This window comes from Styela clava, chromosome 10 (genome assembly GCF_964204865.1).
Source record: "Styela clava chromosome 10, kaStyClav1.hap1.2, whole genome shotgun sequence".
NCBI classification, from domain to species: domain Eukaryota; kingdom Metazoa; phylum Chordata; class Ascidiacea; order Stolidobranchia; family Styelidae; genus Styela; species Styela clava.
Window position 1 is genome coordinate 12,383,664 of NC_135259.1, and position 12,643 is coordinate 12,396,306.

A 12,643-nucleotide genomic window follows, 5' to 3' on the forward strand; every position below is an offset into this window, starting at 1 on the left:
TTGATGTTGAGCCAGAAGTTAATTTAGATTTGCCCGTAGGGGGGTCTGATGAAAATCAGGTTGTTACTCGTTCCGGTAGGACAAGGCGTAGACCTGCCTACTTGGATGATTTTCAAATTTGATTTACGCTCTGTAACATTTTGTTTTGAATTACATTGGGAATTGTGCTATAATGTATATATTTAGGTGGGACTAGTTAGTGTTTTTAGATAGGGTTTATTTAATTTTGTAGTTGGGAATTTTTTGTATTTTTATTGTGTATTTTGTAAATAGTATGCTTTATATTTGTCATACTTTCAGGAATGCTTTCTACTGTTTAATATTTCGTTCCACTGTGTTTCAAATTTTGCTAATACCTGCCGATGGACGTACACATTGTGTTTTTACGAGTTTTGTATACCTACTGTGTTAATACCTTTCTTAGGGGATGTTTTTATTTTTTTTTGAGAGTAAATTTTTTCTGAATTTTCTCTAATGAAAAGGGGTGTATTGTGGCGGGACTGGATTGTCCTATTTTTTATTGTTTTATATTTTATTTATATTTCTTGTCTAGTATTGCATATGCATAGGTGTGTGGAGTATGATTCATAATTCGGCCTATAGTTAGATTCTGTTACTCGACTCAAACCTCCACTGTATATGTGAACTGGCTACAGTTCGCAGCTTTCGCTCTTCTTTGCTTTTGCTGTCGCTGAGTAAGGACCGTATTTTGTCGCTCTTCCATTCTATCTGCTTTAATCGTGGATTTTACACTATTTCACCCCTATTTAGGGGCGATGAAGTTGTATAAACTACTGTAGCGGGGCGATGGTCAAAAAAGTTTGGGAACCACTGTTTAGTTTGGGAACATACCGAGTTTGATTAAACAAACAGTAAACACGAACAGTTTTAGTAAAATTAGTTTTCATTCAGTCATTCAGGCCTTAAATTTAAGTCGCATCAGTAAAAAATCAAACAAGCGGATGTGTAAATGGCGAGGTGACGGAAAATAGGGCTTTCCCCAAATTTGAACCCTTTATTTACCGTTTACCTAGCTACAATTGCCTAGCTGTTTTAGGAAACGGCAGAAATATTAAAACGAGCAAATCCGTTGTTGACACTTATTTTTAATTTCCCTTAGAAAAAAACAATGATGAGTAATCAGAAATCCAGTTATGAAATAACAAGCTATATTGCAACCGGTTAGGCCTATAATTATTGTTCTATGCTATGAAAATAAGATGTGATGTTTTTGTTCATGACAGCATTCAATGCGTGCGCACCTCTGCTATCACAGTACTACGGAAATTGCATTATATTTCTTTATATAAAAATATGAAAAACATTGACACTGTGAAACGCAATTTCAAATCCTCATCTTTGATATCATCAGCATTTACAAGTTTCTTCAAGTTTTCCCCCATCGTGTCTACTGGATTTGATTTTTCATCAAATAATTTGTTATATTTTCTGTGTGTTGGAATACAGCAGAAGAAGCTTTTCAATTCCTTCAGTGTCATATCGTAATCAACTGTAACATCGTCAGTTCTCTCTTTACGAAAACCTGTAATTTGATCATAAATGTTCTGATATCGATTAAACGATTCCGCTGTGGGGTGCTGGATCTCCTTGAAATACTCGTGTAATTTGTTTCGATAATCGAGAAGAAATTGAGATCCGTCTGCAAGTTGTGATTTGTCCTTCATCGGATAATGTACAAGCAGTTTAGAAAATGTACGGTAATAAATGGCACACATTCCGGTATTTTTTAAAATTCTCTCACATTCGCCCAAAAATGATGTCAGTTTCATGTAATGTAAAGCTCCAACGGTCAGCAACAGATCCACAGAGTTATCTGATGCTGGAAATGCGTACTCTCGTCCAACAAGAAAAGTTACTGCGTCAGAGTTTACCCTTTCTTTTGCTCTATCAATTTGATCTTGACTTGCATCAAATCCAACCTCTTTATCAAAATAGGGTAAATAGTCTATCAAAGATATCCCATTACCACAACCGGCATCCATGACAAAATTGAACTTTCTCGTTTTTTCATTTCCTTCAATTTTTCTGAGACGACTCGGAACATATTTTGCTATATGTGGTGGAAAATTCGGAATTGCAAGATATCCATTTGCTGCCTCGTCGCCCAACCAATCCTCTATCTCTGTTGAAAAAATTTGAAATAAAAATGTCAATAAAGATTAATAGTCTCAAAAACCAGGCAGAAAAAAGTCAGCACGCCATAGTCTAGCTTGACACGATTGTGATGAAGAGTGAAATGTTGATCCAAGAGTGTAGGATGATTGTTATCTTAAAAGCAATTCTAAATAGAGCTTAGTTAAAAGCCCAAACTCTCGGTTAACTAGAATTTAACCGAGCAAACGAATTCCCTCTGACTCAGTTATGGCAGAGCTTACCCCAGCAGACAACGAATAAATAACAAATTCACCAACCTTTTTCCTTGTTGTATTACGACGACACACAGAAGAATATAGTTACCTGATCAAACCAGTGAATAATAATTTAAAATATATGTCGCTTTATATAGGAAAGTTGACACGACTGTTATGCCTCCAGGGATGGCTTCTTACGTGGTATCATTTAGAGCTAAGATCTGGAGCCCGAGCACCAGCCCGACCCGACATTTCGGGTCGGGCCTGAAATATCAAGCATTGCGTTCGGGTCGGGTCGGGCCTATATTGTTAATCATTACGTTCGGCCGGGCCTGAAATGTCAAACTATGACGTGCTGACCTGTTTCCTTTATACCGTGCTGGGCTAAATATAAATATTTCTTGACATTTCGTTTTGATTTTACATTGTAGCAGCAGAGATGGAAGATTAGTTGAGTGACGAGACAGCAAATGCATATCTTGCAATTCCGAATTTTCTACCACATATAACAAAACATGTTCTGAGTCGTTACAGAAAAATTGAAGGAAATGAAAAGACGAAAAAGTTTAATCCTGTCATGGATAAATGAAATATCTTTGTTAGATTATTTACCCTATTTTGATAAAGCAGTTGGATTTGATGCAAGTGAAGATCTAATTGATAGAGCAAAAGAAAGAGTAAAATCTAACGGAGTAACTTTCCTTGTTTACGAGAGGACGTATTACCAGCATCAGATAACTCTGGGGATCTGTTGCTGACCGTTGGAGCTTTACATTACATGAAACTGACAACATACCGGATTGTGTGCCTTTGAAAACCGTACATTTTCTAAACCGCTTGTACGTTATCCGATGAAAGACAAATCAGAACTTGAAGACGAATCTCAATTTCGTCTCAATTATCGAAACAAATCACACGAGTATTTAAAAGAAATCCACCACCCTACAGCGAAATCGTTCAATCGATATCAGAACATTTATAATCAAATTACAAATTTTGGTAAGAAGAGAACTGACGATATTACAGTTGATCACGATGTGACACTGAAGGAATTGAAAAGTTACTACTGGTATTTCCCACATACAGAAAATATAACAAATTATTTGATGAAAAATCAAATCTAGTGTAGCGTACCGGCAGTCTATGAAATAATTATCCAAGTTCAGAATATCTTCCAATATAATCTGACGTTAAGTTTCCTTTCAGTATTCACTTCAATTTATACTATTTTGTTCTATTTATTAATTATCAATCCTAATACAACTAAATACTCCAAAGCAGCGGAAAGCATACAATCAAAATAACCATACCAGGCAGCACAACGCAAGAAAAACCATATACACGATAAAAACACTGGCGGCCCCTGAAATCAAAGACAGTCTTAATAGAAGCCTAATGACTCCTAGAATCCGGTACACTAAACTAGCTACTACAATTTGCAATTCAAGCCGAAAATAACTTATGACAGGCATTTTAAAAGACCATAAACAATTCTATATGTGCACATGAAATGAACTGCAATGGCACTGCCCGCAAACAGCAACATGGTCCCAACATCAGCTCACTGTCCAGCACAAAAACATCCAATCCAACAGTCACAAAACCACAAACAAGCACCCCCGATAACCCACCAGAGACCAGAGGCACTCTCAGAAACACAAAACACCCAAAATCCAACCGAAACAACCACACTCAGACAACTGCACCCTGCCAACCCACAGCACACTCTAACAGGCCACGCCCAAACGACAGTGTTACAGCGCCCCCAGTGTCCTCAATGCCAAAGTACCAAACAATATCACATGACGTCATTTAACATATAAATACTAGTAAACACAATAGGAAAAAACTTGAAGAAAACTAGTAAATGCTGATGATATCTAAGATGTGGATTTGAAATTGCGTTTCACAGTGTCAATGTTTTTGATATTTTTGTATAAAGAAATATATTGCAATTTACGTAGTACTGTGATAGCAGAAGTACACACGCACTGAATGTTATCATAAACCAAAATAAAAATCATCACATCTTATTCTCATAGCATAGATAGAACATTAATTATAATCGATTGCATTATAGCTTTCATTTCATAACTGGATTGATTAACTATGATTACTCATCATTGTTTTTTTTCTGAAGGAAATTGAAGATAAGTGTCAACAACAGATTTGCTTAGTTTGATATCTCAGCCGTTTCCTAAAAAAGTTATTGTAGCTAGGTACGGTCAATGAAGGGTTCATAGTCGGAGAAAGCTCCCGACTGTTAAAACTTCACTGGTGCGACGTAGTTGTAGGACATGAATGAAGGAATTAAGGAAAACTAATTGTACTAAAACGGTTCGTGTTCGATATATTCGATTATGGCGCATTGTCTAGAATCAAACAAGTTATGCCGCTAAATATGTAAAATTTCTAATTTTTGTTAACCGGTTGTGACATATCATGTGAGGAGATTTCGTCTGTCTACTGAGTAATTATGCGGTTTATTGTGCATTTACGAATCAGCCATGTTGGATGAGTTGATCTCTCGCACCCTCCAGTAATTTTACTTCAAGGAGTTGAAATCAGATGCGATGGCTTCAATCTGTCTCAACACAATTATTCCCCCGGTATCTGTCGTTAATTAATATGTACATTAATCGTGCAAGATCAATTGATAGTTTAGTAAATGCCAGACTTTCGCTTTATCGCAGTTAAATTCGAATGAGGCGATTCATTCATTACGGCATGCTCGCCAACGTAACAAGAGAGAGAAGGGGCAGAAAATCGGCTGCGAGCGAATGTCTGAACTTCGGTTCCATTACATTTGAACCCACGTACATTTGAACCTGTATGCTATTGCACCTATGAAATTTTTTTTGTTTCACGGATAGTTAAACCCATACTAACCCTAACCCATGGGTTGTAGCACCCGCATATAGATTGAACCCGTGGATATACGCATGGGTTCAAATGTACGTGGGTTCAAATGTACGGTCACCCTGAACTTCATCTATATTTTAAATTTTCTTATTTAAAAGACGTGTAGATTAATAAGTCTGTGCTACTGAACGCTATGTGCCGAATGACATACATATACTTCCGTGGCACGAAAAGTGATAACATATATTCCTGGATCAATTTTTTGTTTTTATGCACTTTTATTCAATAACATGTACATTTGCTAGTAACCCTGGCCTCCCCCGCGCAGGGGGGCAAAAACGGTATTTATAAATAAATACAAATAAGAATTTAATCTTAACAAAAATTAAATTGAACATGTAAAGAATAACAAGTCAATATAAAGAATGAGTACGGCTTATCTAACTGAGCCAGCCCCCCTCAAAGAATATAGGAAAGAAAATCGTAAGCAAAAATAACAAATATTAAGTAGTGGCGAGGGGCTGGCAAACTCGGCGATGGGTTCTAAACATGAAAAAATCTAACTGAATTATAATTACCGCTCGCATTTTTCTATCAACCGGGGTGAAATTCTGAATCAATAATATGGAAAAGTTTGAAAAAATATCAGATAAAAAAGAAGGAAATGGACGAACCAACAAACCGTGAAAAAGTGCACAATAACTGCAAAATAAAATTGGGATAACTAAGGCAAGCGGTATACACTAATATATATATATGGCATCTAAGTTGGACAAAGCTCATCGCCGAGCGTGAGTTTGTGGAGGCAAGTGGCGGAGAAAAGGTGCAATACAAACAAGATAATCCGAGTAAATGGCTCAAGGGCTCAAACTACCTCGAGAAACTACTAGTGGGAATCAAAAGGGTTAATAGGACAACGCACGAAAAGATACATATAAAGATACATATTCCTGAATCAATATTACATCTTATCACAATCCTGCTTAGCTGGACTTCGACGTGCTGAAATATTTGCTGCATGCCTTGTGAAACACGAGAACGATACCGTACGCGCAGGAACTAAAAAACACAATTTCATTCAACTATTATTCAATGATGAAATAAAATATTATGTGAAATATTTGCTGCATGCCTTATTTACATTGTCGTCAGGACTATTTATATATAGTATTTTTCCATTGACACGCAAACGTAGTATTTGACATTCAATTTTAAATTTGGCACACTTGATAGAAAACGTTGCCTACCACTGGTCTATTCTGTACTACCGATGACTATCCCCAGATTGCTAATTCGAATTCTCGAATTTGGGATGTTCGTGTCGGTATAGTACTATTTTTTTACAGTGGGGAGAAGACATAGATAAGGTAACTGATGCTTGTGAGATTGCTGACCTGGTAAAAAGATGTCCACAGACTAAATAATAATGTCACGATTACAAACACAATTCGCGATAGAGATTAACCCCTAGGCTACTCTTTGACGTTTGATATTATCAGAATTGTCTAGCTCTAAACTTCAACACTATTGTTAGAAAATTTCGTTCAGTTATGCGACGAATTTTTAAAATAAAATAGCATAAATTACGATGGGTTATGTATGAGTGTAGAGATTTAGTTTTTGTTTGTTTTATTTCATTAGATTGAAAACGAAAATTGTTTTGAACCACGATACCCAATACTTGAAAAATCAAAATACCTTGATGATAGAGTAAAAATCGACAACTATCTTTCGGGGAGATTTTTTATTTTATCTATTCTACAAATAGTTTAGGAAAAGGGTGATTTACTGCAGCGTCACACACTCTTTTATTAAATTCGAGTTTCACGCGTATATACAAAATAGCATATAATATAGCGTTAAAATATAAAATAGCATTTATAATGGCAATAGGTTAAAAAGCGTCAGTCGTGAAACGTTTAAATGTTAAATACTGTTGAAACAGCAGTAAGATGGCATTTGAAAACGAAAAATAGGCAAAACATTTACTTTCGGGCCAATATTGCAGTCCGATTCGCCAATTTGAATTATTTCATTGGACAATGAGGAGCCAAAGAAAATTTCTGTGGTGCCCCGTTTCCATGGGTGCCCTAAGCACGTGCTTTTTTTTTTTTATAAATAGTTGATACAGTCCTGTATAGTGCATGAATCTAGTCCAAGGCACAGCCATGTCGCTCGAAGGGAGCGGTTAAAAATTCCTTTGTTAAAAGAGCTGACTTTTTCAGCGGATATTAACTTTTGTTACGTAAAATATACGTTCACGACCGATAATCTAACTTCTAAAATTGCACAGCAATTGCATTTAAAGTAAACGCGCGACGACGTTAATTTATCACGCTTTTATACCAACCGCAATCCTGATAAATCTAATTGTTTTAAGTAGGAAATTGAGTGAACAAACATTATATTTTATTTCATCATCGGATAATAGTTGAATGAAAATTGTGTTTTTTATTTTCAGAGCGTACGGTATCGTTCTCTTATTAGGTGACTAAGCATAACACGATATTTTTGCGATTCACATCTATATAACAAAGCGTTAATATTTAGCCCCATGAAAACACATTGTTAGCGACAGTTTTAGTCTTCCGAAAACTCCATGGCTCCGCCACTGAAAAAGCACGAAAATCCTCTTATTCATCCGACCCTTCATGAAAAAAGTTTGGTGACCCATGTTGCAGAATAATTAGCGTAGAAAAGACACTCATAATAATTTTCCTAACTCTATAAAAATATGCTCGAACATGCCCTCAAAAGTATCTAAGTTTTTTTTCCTACATATATTTTCAGCGAAACAAAACAAATTTAGTCATGATACGATATCTATTTTAACAAAATATCAAATCTCGATTGATAAAAAGTAGGGAATCCAAATATCAGGCCTATAAACAATTTCATGTCGGTATCGAAAAGAAGTCTGTTTAGTGAGTCTATGTCATGGCACGTCACTGCCAAGTTTAGGTGCAATATTCATATAAATGGCAAAATAATCAGGGCGGAATATCAAGCTTTGTGGCGCAAACTAACAGCAATAGTCTTCTAGTGTCCTCAACCTTTTTTAACTACTGGAAATTTGAAAATGATTATTTCATCAGTTTCGAAGAAATGCGTTTTTGTAAACACCAACAACAATTTAGCAAAACTTATCACGATGTGTGCATTTCGTGTACAACGATGATAAACAAAACGTAGAGAAAGAATTAAAATCGTCACTGGAAGTTGGTAAAAATAATGGAAAAAGTTTTCCTTTATGCTGATTTTTGACATGTGATATTCTTTTAAGAAGATTGTTATCAGGATCCTTTAAAATTAGATTTTATATTATGAGAATGTTTTGGAATATTGTAGCACACAATAGGTCATGTTCAAGTCCTGGGATTTAGTTTGAGTGTGCCAGATAAAAAAATTAGAATTGTTAGGGACCTACGCTATTACTTGAAAATTCAAAATGTTTTTAGATGATAGAGTTGTAAGCGACAACTACCTACCCCTTGAAGAAATGTTATGGTCTAACTATTACGCAAGTAATTTGAGTGAAAGCTGATTCACTTTACTGTCACACACTCCTCGACTTCATTTTATTGAATTCAACAAAAAACCAAGCGGTTCAGGGGCCTACCAACAAATGCACACAAAATAATATATATCAGCAGAATCGAAGCAAGAACTTTTGGATCAAATATATAGAGGTTGTCCATTTTTAAAACGAAATTCATCAAGAACATAACATTGTTTTGGCCCTCACAGACGTAAATAAACTTTGCTTATTTATAAAAGAGACATCCACAGAATACTTTATAAAATTTATTTCAAAAACTTACAGAAGCGAAACTTCATTGCAGAATAGCCGTGGAATGATCTGAACATGTCTACTGTTAGAAAATTTCATTTTAATTGTGATTTTGAGATTATTCACGATTCAGAAACCAGTGCCTCCATTCCATCACGTTCATCAGATTCACATGTTGGTATGTTCATGTATGTTATAGAATCGTATATTGTGCAAGTAAAATACATTGATACAATAAATGTGACAAAGTATCTGCCAACACCGGAGCAGTTAGCAAATTTTGTCTTGGTATAATTAGTTCCCAGTCGTTAATATTTCATTTGGACCTCCAGAAGTATGTGCACAAAGATGACGCAAAATCTGAACATTGTGGTTGTACCAGGTTAGGGTTCTGGTTGTGCGCCATCTTGGAGCGCCTTTCATTTTTGAAAAAGAATGTAAGGTGGAAGATTTGGAAAACATTTTACCTATGCAGATAATAACAATAACATTTGTAGCTCTCTAATTACTCTGAATCGTGTCATCATTTCTGTTGTTTCATTATTTTCATGCTTGTTTGATAACAACAGCTTAATCTTTTCCGATACGATGGATTAATCCGTTTTTATATTTTAATATTATTATGCTGGCGAAACCTATGAAACGATTTTATGTTGAAAATTTAAATTGTTTAAACAAGCCCCAAACATTGATATTGAACACGAATTACATACGCATTGTTTTACTGAATTGCTCTTTTGTTCTTGTTTCTAGAGATGCTTTTAAAAATAAATCGCTTTACTCAGCAAATAATGAATCATTCGATTTTACATTTTTAGTGCTTTATAGATGGTTGAAGCCTGTAGGAGACTGTTACTTTTACAGTTTCCAAATATACTCTGATTCCTATGGGACCCGATATTTTTTTCAAAATTTTGCCGTTTCATGGGTACACGTTGATACGTCCATTAAATCCCTTTTCTTCTTCACGTTCTTCTTTGGGTGTTGGAAAAATTGCATTTCTGACCAACTACCTAAGTGTAAAACAAAATGATTTCAAATTTACAGTAATTGAAAACCATATACCAAACATAGGCACACTTCTGCTCGCGGGCAAAATATGGCCTGTTAGGTAATTCAATCTGGCCCGCCTGATGCTGCCACAACCAAAATAAAACCAATTTGGATTTTTTTAGCTAAAAAATAGCCCAGTGAATTTGGTGATATTGCGATTAAATTCAGTTTTGACACGAAAATTATTGTTTTCTACGTTTCCTTTTCAAACACCGTAAATATTGTCCATAAAATGTAACTTTTTACATCACACTGACATGGCCCGCCAGGGTCGAAATTTTTGGCCCCTTATCGCAAAACCTTCCCAACCCTGCAATAGACGACTGTTACTTTAATTTTTATTAAATATTCTTTGATTTCTGTAAGACCCTGTAAGATATTCTATATGCAATTTTGCTGTTTCAAGGAACATGTTTCTAAGACGTATTAACCCACTTCCGTATGACATTTGACCTTTCTAATCATTTATTTTAGTAGTGCTCTATAGTTTGATCTTTGATCACCAATTGAAGATTTAATCATAAGATTTCATTTAATCGAGCTTCATTTTTTTTTAAATTTACTGTTCAAAAATTAGGCTCACCTACATCTCCGATATATGGAATTACTGTGTAAAAAGGAATATGAAGCCGTATGCGGACTACTTAAAAGTATCGTTTAATTATTCACTATGAGGCTTTACATACGCTACACAAACATTTTACAAAAGCTACAGAGCTGATTATAACTGATTCACTAATGAGTCGAAAAAAGTAATATATATTATTAAGATTGTGATTTACATTTAATTGTTTGAAGAAAATATTGCAAGTGAGAGAATAAACGAAGAAACCTTACAAGAACAGCAAGACTTTTGGAAATGTGCTTCACAAAATATTCCAAAAGATTTCCAAAAGCTAACCGAAGCGAAACTTCATTTAAATAGGCGTTGCTTTGAATATTATGAATAAATCAACTATTTAAGTTTTCCGAAAAAAAAACATTGTTTTTAAATGGCTATCTTGAGACCTCCAAATTCAGAAATCAGTTTATCCATCCCATCACATTGCAACATTTTCACATAATGGAACCACCATATCTGGTATTCGCCGCGGTAACATTATCAATCTTCAATTTGAAAAGTAGAGAACGGTTAAAAAAATTTTGACTGTGAGGTTGACATTAAAAACTAGTGAAAGTCATAATTATTTGAATTCTCTAAATATTCTGTAGATCAATTTTGTACTTTATCGTATTTTTTTGTTTTGTTTTTTGTTTACTCTCTCACTTGCAATATTTTCTTCCAACAAACAAACGTAAATCACAATCTGAATAAATATTACTTTCTTCACCTCATTAGTTAATCAGTTATAGCAGATACTTTGCGACTTCCATTGTATCAATGTATTCTACTTGCACTAGAAACGATTCGTTTTAGCTGTCGATTCAAGAATATACATAAACATACCAATATGTGAAACCGATCAAAGTGATCGAATGGAGGCACTGGTCTCTGAATTGTGCGTAATCTCAAAATCATATTTCAAAGAAAATTTTTTAACAGTGGACACAATGTTTATACCATTCCACGCTTATTCTGGAATGAGGTTTCATTTTTTGAGGTTTTGAAAATAAATTTCACAAAGTATTCTGTAGATATTACTTTGATAAATAAGCAAATTTTTTTGATCATTGTATTGATCACATTTCTTATTTTTTTTTTTGAGTTTTTATATTTCTAAACTTACTTCCCCGGTTTATGTTATAAGGAAAGATTGAGAGTACTTTGTCTATATATATGAAGTGAGATAATCACCAAATTTAGACACAATGGAATACGTTGACTACAGTGTGAATGATCATTCCGCATTAAAATTATCAATATCGGGCAATAGAAAACTGATTAATATTTTAGTTTGCATTCCTATTGATTGAAAATTTAAGAAGTATTCACCTCTAAGATATTTGCATCTGTTAAAAAAAAATACTAATCCGCAAACAATTACATATTTCTCACTATTAGACTCATCAAATAAACATAAGAACCCTACTGCAAATCGCAGTGGGTTTGAGTTAATGTGGTATTGTATCATTTGCGGAAAAGGTTTCTGTTCAGCACTAAGATATAGATCTATAGAGAAAAATTATTTCTACGATATTGACATTGGCAGCAACTTTTTTGGAATTTATAGTGGTTCAAGCAATTTGGAAATGGAAAGACAGAACTTGAGTAACATTTTTAAGTTCAACACGACGGAGAATATGACGACAGAAATGTCCGTCACAGAGCCTAACAATGTTCAATATAGTGACCGGAATCCTTGGAAATTATTCACTAGTCTGTCAATGGAGATGATATCGCTTATCGCGTGCTGTTACTTTTTTTCGTATTCACGCGATTCTACACAAGGAATCAGGAACGACATCGCTTAGAAGCAATGAACAACATCAGTTTAACAGACTGGAATAAGCGAGCAAGAATTTTTATTTTCATGGCAATTGTTTTTCAGTCTGTCATGATTATAGTAAGTTCAGTCCTAAGTCTGTTTAATTATTTTCGATGGAAAAATTGCTGGATTCCTGAATA

At 34.7% G+C, this 12,643-nt stretch overlaps 1 protein-coding gene across 1 annotated transcript; it reads right to left on the reverse strand.

The window, feature by feature from the left end:
• Positions 1-1,292: 1,292 nt before the first annotated feature.
• Positions 1,293-2,580, reverse strand: LOC120337630 (uncharacterized). The gene is made up of 2 exons (XM_078116651.1): positions 2,571-2,580; positions 1,293-2,143 (listed from the first exon to the last, which is right to left on the reverse strand). Exons 1-2 carry the CDS (start codon positions 2,578-2,580, stop codon positions 1,293-1,295), a joined length of 861 nt encoding a protein of 286 aa, XP_077972777.1.
• Positions 2,581-12,643: the final 10,063 nt, after the last annotated feature.